The 24,700-nt window shown below is 40.4% G+C and overlaps 1 protein-coding gene across 2 annotated transcripts in view; it reads left to right on the plus strand.

The window, feature by feature from the left end:
* The window catches only part of TOX3 (TOX high mobility group box family member 3), a 104,830-nt gene extending 86,101 nt beyond the window's left edge, over positions 1–18,729 (plus strand). For both annotated transcript variants that reach the window (XM_079907659.1, XM_079907660.1), the window contains exons 4-7: positions 7,452–7,721; positions 11,805–12,032; positions 13,654–13,734; positions 17,876–18,729. In XM_079907659.1, coding sequence (XP_079763785.1) covers positions 7,452–7,721; positions 11,805–12,032; positions 13,654–13,734; positions 17,876–18,604 — 1,308 coding nt within the window. In that variant the 3' untranslated portion in view covers positions 18,605–18,729. The remainder of the gene's footprint in view (positions 1–7,451; positions 7,722–11,804; positions 12,033–13,653; positions 13,735–17,875) is intronic.
* The last annotated feature ends 5,971 nt before the right edge of the window (positions 18,730–24,700 follow it).

Genomic DNA, 24,700 nt, shown 5'->3' on the forward strand with positions numbered 1-24,700 from the left:
TCCATTGTATGTATGTACCACATCTTCTTTATCCATTCATCTGTCGATGGGCATTTAGGTTGCTTCCATGACCTGGCTATTGTAAATAGTGCTGCAGTGAACATTGGGGTGCGTGTGTCTTTTTGAATTATGGTTTCCCCTGGGTATATGCCCAGTAGTGGGATTGCTGCATCATATGGTAATTCTATTTGTAGTTTTTTAAGGAACCTCCATACTGTTCTCCATAGTGGCTGTATCAATTTACATTCCCACCAACAGTGCAAGAAGGTTGCCTTTTCTCCACGCCCTCTCCAGCATTTGTTGTTTGTAGATTTTCTGATGCTGCCCATTCTAACTGGTGTGAGGTGATACCTCACTGTAGTTTTGATTTGCATTTCTCTAATAATTAGTGATGTTGAGCAGCTTTTCATGTGCTTCTTGGCCACCTGCATGTCTTCTTTGGAGAAATGTCTGTTTAGGTCTTCTGCCCATTTTTGGATTGGGTTGTTTGTTTTTTTAATATTGAGCTGAATGAGCTGTTTATATATTTTGGAGATTAATCCTTTGTCCATTGATAGGATTTTTTTTTAAGATTTTTTTTTTTTGATGTGGACCATTTTTAAAGTTTTAATTGAATTTGTTACAATATTGCTTCTGTTTTATGTTTTGGTGTTTTGGCTGCAAAGCATCTGGGATCTTAGCTCCCCGACCAGGGATGGAACCCGCACCCCCTGCACTGGAAGGCAGAGTCGTAACCACTGGACCACCAGGGAAGTCCCCTGATCAGTTAATACTTATTGGAATGAGTAACATCACTGGATAGGTACCAAGCCTTTAAACTTTGAGTGGCATCCTTCTACATCGTGAACAAAATCTAGGATGGATTACAAGCCCTGTTACTTTTGGCCATTACTTGCCTCTCCAGCTTCACAGCGAGCCTCGCTTTCCCTGGCCAGTAACACTGACCTCTCCCTTACTTATCCGTGATGCGCTTCCTTATGCTATGTGACTTTGTACAAGTTCTTCTTCTCTGCATACGATGCTCTTCCCTCTTTTCTAGCTCAGTTAGCTGCTTCTCTTCCTTTACACCTCACCCCAGTGGGTCACCTCTGCAGGGAAGCATCCCCTGATTTCCCCACCTTGCATGATCTGGCCCATTCCCATCTCTCCGATCCCATTGCATTTCGCTGTTTATCTTGCCTACCCGGCTCCCACCTCTGCGGGTCTCCTTTCCATTTCTTAAGAGTGCCAAGCCCTCTCCCACCTCAGACTTTGCATATGCTCTTCCCTCTGCCGGGAACATACTTTCTCCTCATTTCCTGATTAGCTTCTCCTCATTCTTTAGGTATCAGCTCAAAAGTCATCTTGGAGGGGCCTTTCTTGCTGACTTAATCAAATGTAGCTACCCTCCCCAGAATAATTTTTTTTTGTCTAGCTTATTTTTTTCACAGTATCACAGTTTGAATCTTGTTTATGTACATGCGTTCTGTTTTCACAGACAGAACCTAATCTTTGGACACTCCCTCCTCCTCCCCCTCAAGAAGATGATTTCCATTATATTTGTCTAATAAAGTCATTCTCAAACAGGAAAGGGGGGGATTTTGCCCATCAGGGGACATTTGCCAATGTCTGGAGACATATGGTTGTCACAACCTGTGGGGCAGGGGAGGCTACTGGCACCTAGTGGGTAGAGACCAGAGATGCTGTTAAGCATTTACAATGCTCAAGGTGCATTGTAAACAAAGAATATGATGCGTTCTCCCAACAAAGAATTACCAAGACCAAAATGTCAATACTGCAGAGGTTGAGAAGCTCTTATCTAATATTATCAATTAGAAGACAGAGTGAGATAAGAAGAGAGAATGAGTTGTTTCCAAATGATGAACAGTTTAGGAAGTGATACAAGTAAACTCTCCACATGAAACATAATTGTGAAAGGAGTTGAAGAAGCTACCAGCATTCAGTCCTTATTGTTGGATGCGCTGATAGCAATCTCTTATAACCCACTAGTTGCTTTGCCTTTCAGTGATCATTGGTAAATATTTCAAGGCTTAATTTTAATAAGTGAAACGTAATGATTTACAAAAGTGCATTAAATTTCTTTTTTTTTAATGTACAGTGTGGGGAAATACAGTCTATATCTGTGTAATATCTTTTTTAAAAATTTATTTATTTATTTTTGGCTGCGTTGGGTCTTGTTGCCGCGCGGGCTTTCTCTAGTTGCGGCGAGCGGGGGCTACTCTTCGTTGGGGTGCACGGGCTTCTCATTGCGGTGGCTTCTCCTGTTGTGGAGCACGGACTCTAGGCACACGGGCTTCAGTGGTTGTGGCACGTGGGCTCAGTAGTTGTGGCTCGCGGGCTCTAGAGTGCAGGCTCTGTAGTTGTGGCACATGGGCTTAGTTGCTCCGCAGCATGTGGGATCTTCCCAGACCAGGGCTTGAACCCGTGTCCCCTGCATTGGTAGGTGGATTCTTAACCCCTGCGCCACCAGGGAAGTCTCAAAAATGCATTAAATTTCTTAGAGCTATATCCATGGTTATACATTTTCTTCTCATGTCAGTACTACTAGGAAAAATGGTGAGCTATTTTGGAGGAGTATATATGAATTATTCTTGCTTACACTTTGTTATAGTAAATTCATCAGTCCCTTCTAAATTAGAGTCATGTTTAAAAGAATCATATGGTAATTTTCTAGTTTTCAAAGATATCTGGCCTGGCACATAGTAAGTGCTCAATAAACACTTTTCAACTGAGCTGACATCTTTCTCTTTTTAGGTAGAAATCCTAAGATGCAAGGAAGTGTCTTTTAAAGGTTACCTTTTTTTAAAAATAGAAAATGATTGGAGATTTTCAGGATCGTCAGCTTCCCCAAGGAAGCTGTTAATAATTGGTGGCCCTAAAGGAACTTGACTCTCTAAAGAGATAACTTTCACCATTAATCTTATACTGTAATCCTTACATATAGGAAGTTATTATTGGAGAGCTGTGTACCATGGTAAATGCTAGCACAATTTGATGCATTGATTATGTGGTTCAGAGGTTACTTGACAATATTTTAACGGTCCTTGGTGTATGGTCCTGTGGGAGATTAGAAAAGGTGCGCCAGCATTTTTTGGATCTGAAGACCATGCAGATGGCTCTAAGTTTTGGCAAGACCTTAGCCCCACCACCAGTATGGTTCAGGAGTGGTTTTCACACTGTCCCTGCTTCAGGAAAACCCATTTTTTCTTGGTGAAATGTTGTGAGGAATCTCAATTTATAAAGCAAATGAAAACTGAGTTGCTTTTGTTAAAGGGGGATGGATGGTGGCAGTGCAGAACTCAGAGCCCCATTCTTCTCTCTTTCCGTCAGTACGTACTTCCACTGTGGTGGCACCGTGGCTCCCTAGAGCACAGTTTCTCCATCAAGCAGTCACCAGCTAGCTCGGTAGCCTAGGGAATCACTCTTAGCCAAGAATAGGTATAATAGTATCTAATTCAGAAAGTTAGAGGATTGAATTGGAAAATGCATATTAAGCTTAGCACAAATCCTGGCCCCGAGTAAACATACAGTCAATGTTCCTTGTTTGTGAACCTTGGCTCTTTGTCAACAGGAACTCTCAGGCAACCAGGTCCATCATAAAGGCATAAATTGCAGGTGGAATTCAGGAAGAGCTGATAAAGCCAAGAAAACTAACTCCTTGGCCTTCTGTGTGACCATGAGATTCCTCTGAAATACTGTAGGTCTGGGATGCATCAGTCAAGTACCTATACGTGCTGATGTTCATGGGCCTAGAAGTAAAGAAAACAAAGTGACTCCTCAGTTAATGCGAAAACTGTGTAAGTCGTATCCTCATATGTCATGGCCATGCCAGTTAACTAATTTATTATTATTCAGTCAGAATTAAAATACTCTAGAGTGGCCTGTAGATATTTTAAAATACTTAGATTTAAAGAAGTCTGAAAGGACTTTTAAAAAGCCTTCTGAAAGATGTATTTGGAGACTAAAATTAAGAATAAGATAACTTAAGCTCATGCAGCTCAATATCAAAAATAACCCAAAAATCCAATCCAAAGATGGGCAGAAGACCTAAATAGACATTTCTCCAAAGAAGATATACAGGTTGCCAACAAACACATGAAAGGATGCTCAACATGACTAATCATTAGAGAAATGCAAATCAAAACTATAGTGAGGTATCACCTTACACCAGTCAGAATGGCCATCATCAAAAAAATCTACAAACAATAAATGCTGGAGAGGGTGTGGAGAAAAGGGATCCCTCGCTCCCTCGCACTGTTGGTGGGAATGTAAATTGATACAGCCACTATGGAGAACAGTATGGAGGTTCCTTAAAAAACTAAAAATAGAACTACCATATGACCCAGCAATCCCACTACTGGGCATATACCCTGAGGAAACCATAATTCAAAAAAGAGTCATGTACCAAAATGTTCATTGCAGCTCTGTTTACAATAGGCAGGACATGGAAACAACCTAAGTGTCCATCAACAGATGAATGGATAAAGAAGATGTGGCACATATATACAATGGAATATTACTCAGCCATAAAAAGAAACGAAACTGAGTTATTTGTAGTGAGGTGGATGGACCTAGAGTCTGTCATACAGAGTGAAGTAAGTCAGAAAGAGAAAAACAAATACCATATGCTAACACATATACATGGAATCTAAAGAAAGAAAAAAAAATGGTTCTGAAGAACCTAGGGACAGGTCAGGAATAAAGACGCAGATGTAGAGAATGGACTTGAGGATATGGGGAGGGGGAAGGGTAAGCTGGGACGAAGTGAGAGAGTGGCATGGACATATATACACTACCAAACGTAAAATAGGTAGCTAGTGGGAAGCAGCCGCATAGCACGGGAGATCAGCTCGGTGCTTTGTGACCACCTAGAGGGGTGGGATAGGGAGGGTGGGAGGGAGATGCAAGAGGGAGGGGATATGGGTATATAGGTATACATATAGCTGATTCACTTTGTTATACAGCAGTAACTAACACACCCTCGTAAAGCAATTATAATCCAATAAAGATGTTAAAAAACAATAAAAAGAAAAGAATAAGATAGCTTAAATCCCAGGAGTCGGGGGCTGGAAGTGACGTAAGCAAGAAATGGTGGAACTTTAAAAGAATGCGGAAGAGTGGACAGTCAGCTCAGATTTTTGAAGAGAAATAGCTAAATGTGTGAAGAATGCTAATAAAAAGAAATTAGGACAAACTGATAGCGTAAAATCCACTTTTGCCATAGAAGTCTGCAGAAGGATGCCTGCCCGGAGAAGGTAATATTTTAGGAGTAGTGGAAGAGGATATTGTCAGTGAGACAAAGAAGAGTTGGGGTTCTTCTGATATGAGTGACACATTTCTCCAGGATTCCACAGGAATTTGATAACTCAGAAATCATTAAGAAGTGGAAAATTTATATGTTTAATATTAAACCCTAGCAATTAGCTACAGACTATTTTAACTACTTGTGTCTCCTCGTTTTAGTTTTTCCTAACTAGAGTGTTTTAGTTTTTGCTTCTTTTGTTTTGTTAAATGGAAAAAGTTAAGATGCTTCCCTCCTTGCCCCTCCAATCCAATCCGATATAATGTAACCATTGTTTATACACTTTTTTTTTTTTAAACAAAAAGGGTCTGTACTCTGTTTTGCAACTTGCTTTTTCACTTGCTATATCTTGCATTTCACTCTAGATTAGTGGTTTTCTAGAACTGGGAGCAGTTTTGCCCTCCAGGGGGCAATGTCTGGAGACATTTTTGATTGTCATGACTGGTGAGGGGAGGGAGGTTGCTACTGGCATCTAGTAGGTGGAGGCCAAGTTTACTGTTAACATCCTGCAATGCAAAGGACAGCTCCCACAGCAAAGAATTATCTGGTCCAAAATGTCATTAGATCCAAAATTGAGAATCATTTCTCTAGGTCAATACACATAAATCTAATTCATTATTTTAAAAAGCTTCGTAATACTTTGTAGTATGGTCGATCATGATTGATTCAACTAGTTTCCTACTGATAGCTCTGGCTTCTTACTTAGTGGCATTATAATATTTAATATCAAGAAATCAAACGCTCCAAGTTACAATTCATTTGTTTCTTTAAAGAGCAAAATAAGCCTTATCAGAAAGATTCAAAAGAGGAATTCATAGGCTTGTGTATAAAATTAGATTCTGGGTCACTGTGAGTCAGGAGAATTTGGTTTCAAGAAAATCACAGACTCGCTCTAAATGACAAGTCTTAAAGTAAGTCATTTGAAAAGCATGTCTTCATTTTTTGATTTTTTGGAATTAAAAGAAGAAGAAGAAGCAACTCTAAAGCCTCTTACATGACTGCCCAATACAGAGAAGGCTACATTTGAAGTGACAGCAGTAACTTTCAGAGAAGCTAATTCTGATTGTCTTTACCTCCTCCTTATACATATTTTTTAAAATTCATTAGTATATTAAATCAGATGGGTTGAACAGAAGAAAACAAAGCAGGTTTAAGATGAAAAAAGTGATATCCAATCCTGAGGACATGGAATGACTTCCAAGTGTCGTTGACAATGTAATTCAGAATTGGAATGACCCTCTGGTTTAACCACAGAGGGTTTTACAGAGAGGGTGCCCTGAAGCAAACAGATGCTTGCTCTGTGCTTCTCTAGCCCATCCTCTCTATATGGCATATGCGTGCCTGGGAGGATAAAATAGAGAACTGATTCTCCCCTTTTGCAGAGCTGGGGAAAGGGTAGTAGAACCAGAACTGTGCAGGAGAAGGATGGCAAACCAACTGGTGAGCCTGAAAGGGTTAGACCTCTGTTTCCACCCTTTCCTTGTCATCAGTTTCCTCAGTACGAAGCAAGAGGTGGCTGTTTCTCTTCCCTTTGCTGGTAGTGTTTTGTTATCACTTAGTTAAGTCATCCAGTGATAGTTCTCTGGTGCAGCAGACTAGGCTGGATAATTTGGGCTTTGTGCTTTTGACCTTTCAGCTTTCTGGCATGAGTCCTTCTAATTAATAAATTAATAACTAGACAATTAATAGCTATCCTGAGATAAGTCAGATCTATCAAAATTACAAGTCAAACCTGTCTAAGGAACTGCTGACATTATAAGTTCATTGTTTTTTTTAATTGAGGTATAATTGACATCTAATATTACATTAGTTTCAGGTGTACAGTGTAATGATCAGATATTTGTATATATTGCGAAATTATCACCACAGTAAGTCTAGTTAACATTTGTCATCATACAGTTACAAAAAAGGTGTTTTTTTTATTGTGAAGAGGACTTTTATGATCTATTCTCTTAGCAGCTTTCCAATATGCAATACAGTCCTGTGACCTACAGCCACCATGCTGTGTATTACATCCTTATGATGTACTTATTTTGTAACTGACAGTTGGTACCTTTTGATCCCCTTTCCCCATTTCGTTCCCAACCCCTGTAAGCTCACTGATGTTTGGGAAAACTAAGAATTCCCCCCCTTGCTGTTGCCCCTTTAGGATCAGAGCCACACCCAAGTTTCACAATACCGTCAGGATCCCTCCCTGATCATGAGGTCCATCATCCACATGACGGATGCTGCTCGCTCTGGGATCATGCCTCCTGCCCAGCTCACCACCATCAACCAGTCTCAGCTCAGCGCCCAGTTGGGGTTGAATTTGGGAGGTGCCAGTGTGCCCCACACGTCTCCTTCACCTCCAGCGAGCAAATCTGCGACTCCCTCCCCTTCTAGCTCCATCAATGAAGAGGATGCTGATGAATCCAACAGAGTGAGTTAATTGCCTTTAGTATATAACCTACCAGAGAATTGGGAATCACCCCATGCGCATGTCTTTGAATTTCATTCACAGTAGTACCTTCTTTTGCTTCATGGATTTGGAGTAGCATTTGAATTTATGGTGGTTTAATTCTTTTTCTTCACTCTTTTATGTTTACTTATTTTCTGTGGAAAGTGTATTCAACTGAAAATTGGAAGATCTGGCTTCTCCTATTAGTTGTAAGGCATTGAGTAAGTCGCTTAACTCTTGTAGGCTTAATTTTCCTAAATCAGCAAAAGGGAAGGCTTGCACTAGACTTTCCAGAAATTCTGAACTGCTCTGGTTCTAAGTTAATGTCCAGGTAAGCAAGTTTCATCTGGTTAGTTGGCTGAACTGCTGCCCCATTGGACAGTCTTGCACCTTTGATGAGGTTTATCACGTAGTAAGTTCCAATCGTTTTATCTTTGCTTTTGTCAGGGAAATGACACGTGATTCAAATATGCACAGTGTGAAGTGAAAACATAGTTGCAGGTATGACTTTTCTGAATGCCTAGAAAAGTAGTCTGTTTCACTGAACTTACTTGTAGGTACACAATTACTCGTTCCTCATTTATTAATTATGTGTGGTACACTTACTCTGTGCTTGGCGTTTTACTGTGTTCTGGTGATACAAAGATTTCTAAGAGAATTATTGCCCCTGGGACTTCCCACTGGGAACAAATAGTAATGTTTAAAACTAGCTCCAGATGTGATTAGAGGTATAATTGATGTATTTGGTGTGCTGAGATGGTCATCGATTCTGCTTAGGAGAGTGATATGAGGAAGCCTTTATTGAGAAGGTGATGTTTGAATTAGGTCTAAGAGGATACATAAAAGTTTGTGAGACAGAAGACAGAGGCCAGCATTCTGGTAGAAAGAGCAATGAGAGTACGTGTCCATTTATGGGTATCATGAGCAGTGTGACATGGGGGAAGAAAGAAATGAGTTGAAGAAAGAAATGGCTGAAATGTGGTAGCCTTTCCCCTGTTGGTAGTTGAGAGCTGATTAATTATTTGCATAGAGGAATGGCATAAGCAAATTTATGCTTTAGAAAGATAACTTGGGCTGTATATAGAATGTGTTATAAAGAGAGGGACCAGAGAGAAGGAACTCAATTAAAACGTCCTTTTGTTATGAAGTGTTTGCTTTTATTTTAGCAAAGGAACCCATGGACAGGAGGTACCAGTTTAGTGAGACATTCAAGAGAAAGAATCATCTATTAAGGTTTGGTGATCCCCTGGAATCTGAAGGAATAAAAGGTACACTGGGTTTTAGTTTGAGAGCCAGCGTAGCTATCAGTAAATGGAGAGGCTCAACCTAGGAAGAGAGGAGTGTTATTTTTTTTCCCCACGGGGAAGATGAGAGTTTGACATGGTAGGGGTTGAATTTGAGTTGCTTCCATGTGAGTCTAGAACTCAGTCTGTTGGAGATGGAGCTATAGATTTGGGGACCATCTGCACGTAGATGTGAGCACATAGAAGTAATCAGGATTTCTCAGAGTGCGCAAGGAGCGAGACAAGGCCAGAATATTGAGCATCACTTATTTTTACCTTGAGCATAATTTACGTTTAAATAGAAATGGAAGAAGAGGAGCTAGAAAAGATTGTGGGTGATGAAAAGAGGAGGGAGTTTACCTGAAAAGAGGAGAAACGTTGCAGGGATTTTAAGAAAGAGGACTTGGTCTATCCCATTATGTTAACTCCCCACTGGACACAAGGTGGGGAAATGCACTTAGCAGTCTGTGTTCACACTCACAAGGACTTCAGCGGGATGAAGTGGAAAGTAATAAAGAAACTCGAGGGATGTGTATAAGATACAGCTGAGTTATAACTGGCTATTACACAATTCAAATGGAGTCCTTTCATTTGTCTCACATTTCTACTGACCTTAATAATTACCTCTGTATCAATCTGAAATTGTCACCTCTAAGGAGAACCTTTTATGTGACTCTTAGCTTGTTCCATTTTAAGCCAGGGTCTAGGTTTTGTGTAAAGACAAGGAATCCAGTATATCTCTTAAGCAACTTAGCTGAAAAAGGAAGATTAATGTTATTGTTGATTATGTCTTTTGGGCAAAGCTATTTCTCCATTTTTTCACAGCCCTTTGAGTCAACTATGCAGAAGTTTCTTTAGGAGAATTAATTCTGAGCTTTTATTTACACTGTGAGGTTCTTCATTTTGGGTTTATTCTTAAAAGCTAATGATGATTAAGGCAAGTCATGGTTGTCCAAGAAAGACGTCAAAGGTTGTCAACACTTGAATGTTGTTTCACAAAGAATGAAATAGAACTCTTCTTATTTAGAAAAAGCTTTACTGGAAATAACTTTCATCTTGCCATTGGTCAGGGTATTGTTGGCGGAAACGGTGCCAAATTCTCTTCCAAGAAAAGAATAGAGTTGTTTGACTCAGAAAAATCTGTGTATATGTATTTTTTCATGTGGCTTACGTAATATTTTTTCATTGAAGGAAAACTTGGCTCCAATTGAAGCTCTAACTGAACAGACATCTGACTCCCTTGCAAGTTCAGATTCATTAACTAGATTAAACAAGTTGCACTTATTCTGAGGATTTAGAAAAAAGACTATGAGGTCTACAGAATTTTATTGAATTAATCGTGTGAGTTATGAAAGATGGCATTTTGGAGGAGAGGTGAGATCTAGCTTAACACCTACTGAAGTGCATAAGCTACTGGTATAAAGTATGGGTGTGGTTATCACTCAGTACAAACAACACGCCCACCAACAAGTAGGCTCTTGGTTTCCTAACACCTTGAGGGTTCAGAGCTCTCAAAGAAAAGTTACTTATCCATTTCCTCCCTAAGAATGCTAGTAATTGGATTAAGTTCCCAATGACCCTCTTTCAGAAAGTAATGATACTCTTGGAAAATTTGAATTAAGATTCAAGACTCAAGGCCATTAAAAGCCAATCTGTTACTACTTGAATCTATCTCTGTTGATCTTGCCCAAGGCTGGCTTTTAAAACAGATTCTGTCAAACACTTCAGCATTCTTGATGAAGTTAACGGCAAAATTATCTCCAATATAGTCGTATCATAATCTAGGGGGAGATAAAACAAGGTTGATAAATCATTTCCCCTGCTTCTCTGATGAGTATGTTATATGACTGTTGAAATTAGATGATGGTAGCAGGTGAATACTGGAGCTCAGTGGTATATAAATGAGGGGAACTGTACCCATATCATCTCTATAGTTTCAGTTTCAGAGTTCATTGTGAACATGTGGGAGCGTCTCTAGGCCAGTATTCTTGTGGGCAGGGTTACTTACTGTATGTAATAATAAACATCGCCTTATTAGTCTTCTTTTTAGCCTTGGTGATTTTAAGTATCTACTGTTGCTGCTCTTTCACAGGTTTTTAATTTTATGAAGAGTGTCCATTTCCTTTCTAGCTCTACTTAGAGTTTTGACATTTTTACATTTCTTGTTATCCTATTCTTTAGGAAGTTTTTATTGTTTTAGAAAATAAAAGTGACCTTTCCCTTATTGTGCGAGCTTAGGGATTAGAGCTAATTTCCATTTGAGTTTCCGGAGACCATTAGCAAAGTAATATTCTGGTAAAATAAAAGACCAAGCCTCAAAAAAATCAATTCAGACCGATCATACGTATGGCATGCCTCTATGGCTAAGGGACCTTATATAAAATATCTGAATATGATCAACATCCTCAATAGTATTTAGGTTTACTTCTAAAACCTTTGAAAATGTAAAATATTTTGTTTATGGGTACATGTGTAGCCCATATATATATATGGCATTACTCGGTACAGAGCGTTCTGTTTTTCATTATTCATAATTGCTATTTAGAGCATATGTTGCGAATGTATTGAAGATACTTCTGGGTCTCATTAATCAATGTTCTAAATGCTAATCTCTGCTGTCCAGTTAACTCTAAGCACACTCACCCCTCCCCCACACTTCGTGGTGATTCATCTGTTGATGATGTTTAACAAAACTTTAAAAGAACGACTGGGGACCTGAGTAAGTCTTTCTGCATTCTCTGCAAGTACATTCTAGGCAGTGAATTTTCTTCCTGCTTTGCAGGCCATTGGAGAGAAAAGAGCTGCTCCAGATTCTGGCAAGAAGCCCAAGACTCCAAAGAAAAAGAAAAAGAAAGATCCCAATGAGCCACAGAAGCCAGTGTCAGCATATGCCCTGTTTTTCAGAGACACACAGGCTGCAATTAAAGGTCAAAACCCTAATGCAACCTTTGGAGAGGTCTCAAAAATCGTAGCATCTATGTGGGACAGCCTTGGAGAAGAACAAAAGCAGGTGAGGCAAAGATCCATCGTGGTCATTGCAGGATTATTCTTTACACCTTTTCTGAGTGAATACATCCACTTAATATGACTGCTTCTCATGAAAGCCTTTCTAAGCTATGGAATTAAAAAACACACACACATAAATCCAAACCACTCTGCAGTTATATGGATTTCTCAGTTCCCTTAAGGGTGTGTGTTCAGAACCCATTCAGAAGAGAGTTGGAGGAGATCCAGGCAGTATCCTGCAAGCATAAACTTTTGATGATCATCTTTTCATTTTAAATAATGCGGAATTTTTCCCCCTTTGTTAAAAAAAGGCACTACAAAGGGATTAGGCCCATCCTGCTTGCCTTTTTTTTGATCATCTTTCTGAACTCTTGTGCTCTCCTGGGGGGTTTGCAAACTTTGAAGATGACTCTGCGTGTCTCATTATTGTCATCGGGCATTTGAAATTTTATTCCAAGTTCATTTGAAAGCGTGGCTGTATGAGAGGCATTGAGAGATTAGCCATGCTGGTGGGAGACACTTCCTCAAGGTCCCGCTTCCCATCTTCCCCCGTGCAAGTCCTCCACACAAATGGAGAGAAGAATGGTTTCCTTGGGGCTCAGTCCTCCCCTGGCTCCTTGCATGAGCTCCAGTGACTATTCATGGGCGTTGATTTTCCATATCCTCACAAGAATAGACCCCTATTAGTAATAAACCAGAATAATTGTTTCAGGAATAAGGAGTGGAAAACCCTTGATTTTCTTTCTTTCTTTCTTCCTTCCTTCCTCCCTCTCTCCCTCTCTCTTTCTTTCTTTCTTTCTTTCTTCCTTCCTCCTCATTCCTACCAACTGGTTACCTTGGGATGGTGCAGCTGTAGAATCTGCCTGTTTGTTGGCACTGAGCTTCATGCTCTATGCGGCAGACTGATTTTCTACCCTAGAAATGTAATCCTAAGGGGGCTGGCAAACTGCTGCATCTAACTTTTAAATTCTGGAGAAAAGGAGAGTTGCACTTTGGTATAACAGCCAGCCATCAGACACCACAGTTTAAGAAAAGGAAGCCCAAATGAGGTTTAATATACTGGAATATATTTATGTAACTCACTGGTCTCACTAATGGAAATCTTTCATCTTTCACTATCTCTGATTTTTCTTGTTTTTTCTCCAAAAGAAAACCCAGGTTGAAAGACCTCCATCTTATCTCTTCTGTCTTCACACACTTTCCCTATTATTGTTGGGTTTTCATCCTCTGGTTTGTTTCAGCTTAGAAATGGGTGTGAGGGAAAGAAGACATGGATGGAGAAGTTCCTTAACTTTCTATAATTTAAACCATTTGCTGCAAATTTCATCCTTGTTACCTTATTTACTGCCCGAACAGAAGGCCCTTAGCTGTCACTCTCATGAATTCTATGCTGCAACCGGAAATCTTTTTCTGTTTGCCATAGTAAACGTCAGAGTTGTGCCCCAGTGGGGGTGGCAGGGTTTCATTTTGTTTTAATATCTGTGTGTGTGTTTCTACATTTAAAAATCAAAGCCAGGGAGACCAACTTTTTATGTGAGTTCTGTTGCGACGTAATTTGCCCAGCAGTTATTTTATGGCTGAGAATGTGTGTGCTAAAGGTGGTGCTAATTGTGGTCTTTTAATAGGTCTATAAAAGGAAAACGGAAGCCGCCAAAAAAGAATACCTGAAGGCCCTGGCTGCGTATAGGGCCAGCCTCGTTTCTAAGGTAAACCCAGACAGGGGCGGCCAGTCTCTGAGAGAGTTAGGAGACCTGGAGCATTGAAATCATAAATGCAACTCCTCTTCGAGTTGATTTAAAAAAAAAAAAAAGCATCTCGAACAACTCATAAACTTATTTGTTCCCATTAGAGATCACCCCAAGCTTGGCATGGAAAATAAGTGTTCATTCAAGCTGACGAATCCAAATTGTTTCCAGGAGTCACTGATCTCTATATATGTATGTTGAAGCTATTTAGACAGATTTCAAACAGCCCCTTTCTTCCCATCGGGGACTGAGATCTGTGTTGATGTCCTCTATTTAAACTGAGAGGTATGTTAGGCATTTTTGGACATCAGATGATAAATTCTTCAATGGTTGCATTGTAGAGGATATAATATAATAGAGGATGTTGCGTTTTTGACCAAACTGTTCCACATCGTATAAATAAATAAGCCTCATGCTTATTTAAAATAAAATTATGCTCCAAGTACTTTAAAAAAGACATGTATACATGTATTATACGTAGAATATACACTGGGCCCTGATGTATTATAAAATGCAACAGTAGTCCAAAGCAAATGTCACTCTGGATTACTATTACCTTGATCCAAAAGGAGCATGAGCTGTTACCTTATATGTTTAACATTTAATTAACTTTGTCCTTACCCTTTCTAGAATTTAGAGAGGCTTTGGGGAGGATAATGTGAACTAATGTTTTTGCTGGTGATGTATTTCCCCTGGCAAGCAGAGATTCCATTTCATTGTCATTGTTGTTGCCTCAGAGTACCCCATAGGGCCTCAGGGCATGGTCAGTGTTGCCGGCAGAGCCATTGAAAAAGGGTTTAGCCCTCTTTTCTCGTCTTCACTGGAATTGTAAGATCCACTGCTGGCAGCTGCTCAGAACCAGATCAAGAGAGGTACTCCTGTACCTCGTAGGTATAGCTCTTAGGACTCTTCCCACCTCATTAGAAAGAGAAAACATTCATCAGGTTTTTTCTGAGACTCTGGAAGGTGCCCATTGAGAGATATACCTATTCTGGATGGGGATTTGCACATTGGTAGAATGTGTGGGCCACAGATGTTAAGAATTGAGGTGTACTTGGTGGCTAATTAGACGGAGTGACATAAATAGAGTAACAATGTGCATGTACTTCTCGCGTGGATCGTTTATTCATTCATTTACCTAGAAGCAGGTGCAGGTAATCTTTGTGCATTAGAGCATGAATAATTGATCATACATGGATTTAAGCCAAGAGCCAGTAACTCAAAAGGCGTTCTGGAAATAGCCTCCATGATTGGGCTGATCAGGTCTGTGACCGACTTAGAAGGGATAACTTAAACGTTTTACATTGGATACTAAAATCCGATTCGGAAATGTTTCCAAATGGATTGATTGATTACATTGATTCTAAAAAACTATTCAATAGGATGGAATTTGAAAAGAATAAATCCAAATTGTTTGGGGGAGGGGTGTTTTTGTTTTGTTTTTTTCATTAGGTCAGTGCAGTTGAGAGCACCCTAAATTTATAGTCAGAGACATGACAGGCAACTAAAATAGTCCTTGAGGTCTAAATTTAGAATAATTTCAACCTGAACCCAAAGTGTGAAATAGCTGCTAATATGGTGATCTCACAGGAAGCAGCATCTGACTGTACAACTTGCTGATTAGATCACGTCTAAAGAATTGGTTCCCAGTGGTTGACCAATTGAAGGCCCTCTAGCAGGTTGCCTCCATGATGGTAAGGACCGAAAATCCAATAATACTTAAATAATTGAAAGAATCATGGAAGCAAAGATTTGGAGCAGTATGATTTTGGTCCTCAAATATAAGAGCCATCATGGAAGGGAAGCCTAAGCTTGATCTCTGTGCCCTGGATGGAAGAACTCATCCAAGGAGTGAGGTTACAAGTGAGCGAGATTTCAGCCTCAACGTTAGAAATAATAAACATCACATGTGCATTTAACTTAAGTCTCTACAATCAGAGCCCGCGACTTTCCCTTAAGATGTGACTCTACTCTCACTTTTTTTTTTTTTTGCGGTACGTGGGCCTCTCACTGTTGTGGCCTCTCCCGTTGCGGAGCACAGGCTCCGGACGCACAGGCTCAGTGGCCATGGCTCACGGGCCCAGCCGCTCCGCGGCATGTGGGATCTTCCCGGACTGGGGCACGAACCCGTGTCCCCTGCATCGGCAGGCGGACTCCCAACCACTGCGCCACCAGGGAAGCCCTACTCTCACTTTTAATCTTCACAACAACCAACAAAATTAATAGAAGCTTAATTTTCAACCATGAGGGAGTAGACCCGGCAGACGAGCAGGAGCTCTTCACAGCCATCCACCCTTTTCCATTCTGCACTAGGGGAGCATCTCATAGGCATAATGGTGTGATTGCCCAGGTGTTTAAATATAGACTCTTCTTGTAGTTTTTCCTTAAGACTGGCTTGGCAATTTTTTAATATTAGAGTATATAAAATAATGTTCATGTTTATATGTAGAAGACTGTGTGTATTCTACTTTGTGGGTGATTTAATGGTTGTTTTTAAAGATAATTATGAGTATTTGCAGGTTTCTTCTTACCCAAAGGCTTCAGAACACGAGCCTCCAGTAATATGCAGCGCCCCCTGAGCTTTTGTACAAAACCAGAGAACTGTCCACCGATGGACGGAGCTTTACGCTGATCAGGTGTTCAAACAGAAGCCATCGGCCATGGCTTTTCCTACCTTGAGTGATTCTCCATGTAAGGTCACTCCTCAGGTTTCTTCTAATAGTAGATTTCATAAATGTGAGTAGTAAAAATCTAGAAATAAATATTCAGAATCATTAAAGAGAGTGGATGGCAGCTTGATGCCGCCAAGGTCCCCCCCATACACAACCCCCTACAAAAAAACCAAATTTTATGAAGAATAAGAGGAAAAAATAGTCTTTAAGAGGAATTACTCCAATCCCAGTTGCATTTAAAATAATTTATTTTTGTGGAGGTAATTATGTGTTTTTAGTACAAAATATATGAGGCAGTTTCTCTCCATGTTGAGCCCCAGGTCATTTGTTTATCTTATAACAGGTTACGCAGTCACATGAGTGCTGAACTTTCTCCCTTTGTGTATGACTCCTTTGCTAAATTTTGGAAATCTTTGAAAATATTTGGTAAACTAAAAATATTTCTAAAGTTGTAAAGTACTTCAATTTAGTGTCTCTAAAGAATTCACTTCTGTTTTTCTTATACTCAAGTGAGCACTGTTATAAATAATCATGGCTTTGATTATTATATACAGGACTTTGAAGTTTTCTGGTAACAGTTGTTTTCTGGTAGTAGTAATTGTTAATTAATGAAAATAGCTAACATTTACGAGGTGCTTTTTGTAGGCCGGGCACTGTTCTAAATGCTTAATAAATATGAGTTAGTTTAATTCTCACAACCTCTATACAAGGTGAATACCATATAACATTATTTTATAGATGAAGAAACTGAGGAACAGATGAGTGAATTAACTTGCCCCAAGCCACAGAGTTGTTGAGTAGTAGAGCTAGATTTGAACTCAGGCAGTCTATACTCTGTTGTCTTTCAAAATGGTTCTTGCTGGTGACATTAGTTCAGACTTAAATGCTAAAGAACTGTTACTCTTAAATATATGTATCAGTCATCTTTTACTACAATAGTGCTGTGTAACAACCAACCCCAAGCCCAATGACTTAAAAAGATAAGCATTTATCCCAGAAAGTGCCAGTTAACTAGCTGGGTCTTTAAATCTCAACCAAGACTCAGCAGGATCAGCTAGTCCTGCTCGTCTGTGTGCAGTCAACCTCAGGGGGTTGGTGCTGGACTCATACACCTATGTGGCAGTTGGCTGGCAGTGAGCTGGCTCTTGAGTGGGTAACTGGGCCACATGGCTGTCATCACGAGGTGGTAGGTTCTGACAGACACAGACAGACAGAATATGAAGCCTCACTTCCATCACATTCTGTTGACCAGAGCAAAGGTGCCAGGCCAGCCCAGATTCAAAGGGTGGGGGGTGTCACTCCACCTCTGGAAGGAGCTTTAAAGTCACATGACAAAGTGCTTGGGTTCAGGGAAGCATGAATAATGGTGGCCATTTTTGACATCAATTTACAATACTAAAAATACCCCAACCTTCTCCCCCAAAATGCAGGCTGCTGCCGAATCAGCAGAAGCCCAGACCATTCGTTCTGTTCAGCAGACCCTGGCGTCCACCAATTTGACCTCCTCCCTCCTTCTCAGCCCTCCGCTGTCTCAGCACGGAACAGTGTCGGCCTCCCCTCAGACTCTCCAACAATCGCTCCCTAGGTCAATCGCTCCCAAACCCTTAACCATGAGACTCCCCATGAACCAGATCGTCACTTCGGTCACCATCGCAGCCAACATGCCATCGAACATTGGGGCTCCACTGATCAGCTCCATGGTGGGCTCGGCGTCCTCCACCCAAGTGAGCCCTTCAGTGCAGACCCAGCAGCATCAGATGCAGCTGCAGCAGCAGCAGCAGCAGCAACAACAACAGATGCAACAGATGCAGCAGCAGCAGCTCCAGCAGCACCAGATGCATCAGCAGATCCAGCAGCAGATGCAGCAGCAGCATTTTCAGCACCACATGCAGCAGCACCTGCAGCAGCAGCAGCACCTCCAGCAGCAAATCAACCAACAGCAGCTGCAGCAGCAGCTGCAGCAGCATCTCCAGCTGCAGCAGCTGCAGCACATGCAGCATCAGTCCCAGCCTTCTCCTCGGCAGCACTCCCCTGTCACCTCCCAGATTACATCCCCCATCCCCGCCATCGGGAGCCCCCAGCCAGCCTCTCAGCAGCACCAGTCACAGATACAGTCTCAGACACAGACTCAAGTATTATCGCAGGTCAGTATTTTCTGAAAACGCACGTGGCAGGTGGATTTGCGCATCTGGAGGAGAGTGGCGTCCGAGAGTAAACCATGTGTGGCTGCAACTCGTGAGTCGGTGTTGGTTATGCAGAAATGTGTAAAAGATCACGCGGTCCTCTCAAGTGTCTATTAGATAGGCAATAAGAACTACAGTGTAGCTGAAAATCATCTTCTAGCTGACTCTAAACCACTTTGTTTTTAAACAAGAAAAGCTGTGCTCTTTTATGTGATGCCTTTTTTTATTTATTCAGGCTCTACCTACAATATGTGAATCAAACCGTTTAATGAATCCTGGGACATACTGATGATTATAATAAACTGGCCTCTCTGAGTCATAGCAAATGGCCTTATTTCTCCCGAAGTGAAGAAACCACACTTCAAGGCGATTGGAACTTCCGAAGCCCTAAAAATAAAAAGCACAGTCGTAACTACCTGAAATACGAAAATCCAGTTTCATACAAACATTTGTATGACGTCAATCGTTGATGGCATTTTTTTTGTCATGAAAAACATAATGTAAATCACAGACTTTTGCCAAAGCTCTTATTTTTTTTCCTTAAATCTCTCCAGAAAAAAAAAAAAAAATGCAAGTGATTAGTTTCAATTATTGACTCCTTTTCACTTTTTACCCATGACTTCTCCAAATCAAACCACAGTATATGTTGTAACAATATCTATGACCACTGTTAGCCCATTATATTCATTCCAATTAGAAGAAAAGAATGTGAATATTATATTCTGTGTTTTGAGTGACAAGTTTCGAAAATGAAAAACACTGTATTTTTAAAAGGGAAATGCACTTAAATGGAGACAGTTATTACAAAAGTTAAGATTTAAAAAAAAAAAGAGCAAGAGTTTTTATTATGATGTAATACCGGTAGAATATTTAAAAGGCGCACCGCATCTGAATAATCAATGTAAATATTTTCTTTCAAAGTTGTAAGTTTTCATATCATGTGTTGTAAAGTTTTCATAAACAAGGCTTTAACGTAAACACTGGTGACATAAACCATTCATTGCTACGTTGCTTATTGTGTTTTTATGCTGTTTTATACTTTTTTATGAGTTATGATAGCAGCAATTAAGTTGTTTGTATTTTGCTTAACTAAAACAAAAATGCTTTTATCTTGCTATAGAATAAACACATTTCAGTAAAAACTGCAGACTGTATTTTGATGCAACAACCAGGCAACTACTGTTCACTTTTCAAAATAAAATATGTCAAATTTCACTTTGGGTTCCTTGAATATGTAGAAGATGGGGGGAATAGGTCCCATACCAACCTGTGTTTGAGCCCAAGCACCTTCTTCCATTTCCAACTGGAAATAAGAGATTCATAGCCAGGAATGTGGATTGCATGGCCCCAAACCAGAGCCTGTAAAAAAACAAATAAACCGTTAGAAATGGAACCATTAGTGGAATTCCCTGGCGGCCCAGTGGTTAGGACTCCTCGCTTTCACTGCCGAGGACGCAAGTTCGATCCCTCGTAGGGGAACTAAGATCCCGCAAGCTGCGCAGTGCGGCCAAAAAAGGGAAAAAAGGAAAAGAAATAGAACCATTAGAAATTTTTTAAGATTATCATTTTGTTAAGATGCAAGGGCAAAGTAAGTATAGAGGAAGAAGCACTTGTCTTCTATTTGGGGCTTGGACTAGCTGGCACTGTGTTTTTATTGCTGTTAAAATAGATGGTGGATGCTAATTCTTAAGCCAAAATAATTATTTCAGTGCCCATTTCTTCCCCCCTTTTCCTGCTCTGTAGTGACTCCTCTTTGAGAACAGTGTGACCACTATCCCCAGTTGTCCTGCATGATTAATTACAGCATCTGTCCTGTCAGAAGCTATAATGAAGAGGTCTTGATAAAAATTGCAAATTACCACTGGCAACAGTCTTCAACTGCTTATGATAAAATGAAAATTAAAAACAGCAAGTGTTAACCCTGACCAGAATCCTAATCTGGAAAAAATTAGGGTGTGAGTAGTGGTATCCATGGCTACTGTGTGCAAGACATTCAAAAAATAATGGAATATGGATTCCTCAAAGTTGTTGTATTTCAAAGAATATTTACTGTATGTTGTGGGCTATGAATAATGAATTCAGCTTTCAATATTTCATAATCTTCTCATCCCCTGCATTATGTACAAATATTGAACAGCAAGAGATTCTAATTATAAATTTATAGATTTCTGGCTGTAGGAAAATTTATGTCTAAATTGAAGCTTTTCATAGATGTATTAGTTGACAGGTATCAGTGTTCAAACAGTCTAAGAATGATGCCTAATCGCATCTACAAGGGAGCAATTGTATTCCACAAAGAAATGAGCTGCTTGCATCAAACCCATCAGAAGCAGAGCTGATGGTAAAAGATTTTCTGTGAATTGAAACTAACATTACATAACAATAAGAACCATTTTATATTCTGTTGTGAAACCTTTAGACAAATGTCTTCAAAATTAATTGCTAAACTACATGTGACAGTAATTGTGTATTAGTTCTGTAATTGTCATTTTGAAAACCCATGAAGTATTGCTCGGAAAAAAAATGTCACTAGTGATAAGACTGAATTGCAAATGAAGTCTGTTTTCAACTGTTTGCAGTTAGAAGCAGGTGTTGTATCATCTATTAAATGATTTTTATAAATCTTGGGTTTTATCACATCTGATTAAATACTGCTAAGCCATTGATGGTCAATTTCAAGAAAAAAAAAACAGCTTAATTACTACAGTTTAAAGCATTAATCACCAGGCAGAACTATGTCTTGAAAATGTCAAAAAGCTTGAATCATGAAAAGAATTCCCCAACCTTGTTACCATATTATTCTCAGGATCCGATAAAGCGCGTTATGAGTCAACTTGTATTTCACTTTGTACACAGGATTGGTTCCTATTTCTGAGACATAAGTAAGTACGTGGTGTACTTTTACAGGTCAGAAATGAATCAGGGTAATGAAAAATAGGCCTGAGCAATGTGGTATCTGATTAGTGGGACACCTAAACGGCCTAACTGCTTTCCCTCTTAAGTGGTCCACAGACATTAACGAGGCTCCCCCCCCTCACCCGGTCCTCCACCACACACCTTTTCTCTCCCCTGCCATGTGCACACTATTTTATTACTCTGGCTAAACAGACTCTCTTTTTTGCATTAACCTGTCCTGCCTTATGATGAAAGAATATAAGGAGTTTTCGTTTTTAGCTGACACGGGGTCATTAGCTCCCGACTCAAAGAACAGAAGCTTAAATGCCTTCGTGCAGCATAATTTCTGCAATATATTACCACCCGACGGAGGGTTGAAAGCGTTCTAGACAGATGGATTAATATCTCAAGTTTAAGTAGCAGTCCTCTGCTGTGTCCATTCAGACATCTGAATGGTTTCTTTCCCATTTCTCACTTCATGGAGCATTTTTCAGCACTGGACTTCCATCTAACCTTTCCTTCGCCCCCGTCCCCACCCCCTTTGTCTGGCTTTTGTTTTGCAACAGCTGTTATTATCGTTCTTGGTCAGCTGTGATTGCTAAAGGCAAAATAGGACCAGATGGTGTTTTGCTATGCATGAATGCGCGGTACAGGACTCGGGATTGAATAGGCCAAGCTTGAGTGGTGTCCCCGCACCACCTGCCTGCCTGAGCTGTGGCACACACATCGCAGGAGCATGATCCGCCTAGATCTACTCGCATCGGATGGGAAAGTGGGGAGCTGGGTCCGCACCACCTGCCTGCCTGAGCTGTGGCACACACGTCACAGGAGCATGACCGCCTCAGACCTACTCGCATCGGATGGGAAAGTGGGGGAGCCGGGCTGGAGTTTCCCCGTATTTATTGATCTTCCGTGCACTCACAGAAGAGCAAAGTGTACAGTCAGTTTGAGTTAACTGGAGATGACACAGCATGGGCATGTAAGCTATCACTCTAGAATTCTGGTTTGCTTGAAGGATTTCGTTGCTCCCCCAAACACACACACACACGCACAGTAATAGCAAAACAATGGGCTAAGTAGGCACAAAATTTCTTTAAAAGTCTCTCAAATAGTAGAATTAAGGGTCTGAGGTGAGGGTTTGGAAGAGGGAGGCTTCTTCAAAATGATATTTTATGTCAGTTAATAATGCAAGGTAAAGAAAGGCTAAGACTCTGATATGTGGAGAGAGCCCTAACACTTGTAGGTTATCGGTCAAATATTTCACATACACAAGAAATGTGCCTCACCTGGAAAGTCACACAGATACACAACCAGATTAGAATTCTCTTAGAAAATGTTCTTAATATTAATGAGTTTTTCTCCTCATCCTCTCAGACACAGTTCGCTTTGCTGACTCTCTGACGTAACCCGGAGAATAAGCACTTTCCCTGAATTTTGAAAGTTGGTGAATGGGTTTAACCCATGTTGACTGTGATCCTACAGGTGTGTGGGTTGTATGTGCTGGTGTGTGGAAAGGAAAAGCTTAACCATCCAGCAACCATGGAGTCAGATATGCAGACAGACAGCTCTATTTGCCTAAGGCCCTAATTACTTAAATTTACTTCCGCTACATGCAAAACACTATGATAGGTCCCAAAGGAGATGCAAAAATAAACAGGGCCTTCTGCTGACTTTGTATATGTTTGAAATTTTTCATAATACACGTTAAAAAAATAAAATAAAAGCCATCCTTAACTTTAGGAGCTTTTATTTTGTCAGTGTTGTGAGGGAAAGCACCCAGTAGTCGATCAGTGTGCCAACATAGAACGGATGTGGGTTGTAGTGTGTGCGTGTGGTGGGTTTTTTTTTGTTTTTTGTTTTTTTTTTTTTTGGTAATCTGAGAAAAATCACAATTTATTTAGAAAGGGAAGAGATTGCAATTGGTTAGGGGTATTAGGAAAAGCTGCGTGGGATTCCTGGCATTTAAGATGTGCCTTAAAAGGTTAGGTAGAATTTCACCAGGCCGAGATGGAAGTCCTACCCTGGTAGAAGAAGGAGGCATCTCCAGACAAGGGGGAACAGGAGAAGAGCCACCTGGGTTGAAAGCACAGGCACCATTGAAACAGCAGTAGAGAATATACCAAATAGGGACTTCCCTGGCGGTCCAGTGGTTAGGACTCTGCGCTTCCACTGCAGGGGCTCGTTGGGAAATTAAGGTCCCACAAGCCACACGGTGAGGCCAAAAAAACAAAAGAGAGAGAGGAATATAGCAACTTGGACACACAGTGGTTTGGGGGTAGGTGAGCGGGAGAAAGTGCTAGAAAGGAGGTTTGGGATTAGATTTGTAGAAGTTCTTGTACGCCCAGCCGGAGACTTGTGCTTAATTCAAAAAGCACTGAAAGTGTCTGAGTAAGAAACAGCAGGATCAGAGTTGATTGAATACATGAAGGATTTTATCTTAACTCACTTTTGAGAAGGATGTATCCGGTTGGCACTAAAAGCCGAATGAAAAATGGAACAAGGTTCCCACTTGAAAACGTATCTCAATATTTTAATTATTCACATAAATAAATAAAGTGATGGCTTCACGCGCTCTCTCACACCCCTCCCAACTTCCTGGTGGCGGAACACACCATCGACAAATCCGAATCAAGGCATCTTTGGTGACAACTGCAGAATAAGCCTCATCCTTATATTAGCATCCAGAGGGAGATCCTTTTCTGTGTTTCTGCTGTGAAAAGAAAGCTATTTTCACCACTGTTAAAAAGTACCTCTCGGTGCTTGAACTCAAATGCGATGAATGATAAAAAGAAGGCCTTGCTTTTTCGCTTGAGTAAAACCTCAGGCAGCAGTGGGAGGGATGTTGGTTATGGTCTCAATTTAATTTCAAAGAAGAACGTTCACAGATAGAAAATGTGAATGTGGATGTACACTTCTTAGCAGAGGAATAATGCTCTTTTGTAAAACATCTCATTATATCCCCAGCATTTATATAGTACTGTGTACTTTTCAAAGCAGTTTTCTGTGTATTCTCTCATTTAGTTCCCTCTCTAGATAGGACAGGAGTGAACCCCATGTCACAAAAGGAAACTGAGGCACAGAGAGGGTTGTGACTTGTTCCAGTATCTCTTTGCTTATAAGAGACACAGTCAGAACTGGAATGGAAATCTTCTCCTTCTAGACCTGTTATTTCATTTA

The sequence above is a fragment of the Stenella coeruleoalba genome (assembly GCF_951394435.1).
Source record: "Stenella coeruleoalba genome assembly, chromosome: 20".
Lineage (NCBI taxonomy): Eukaryota > Metazoa > Chordata > Mammalia > Artiodactyla > Delphinidae > Stenella > Stenella coeruleoalba.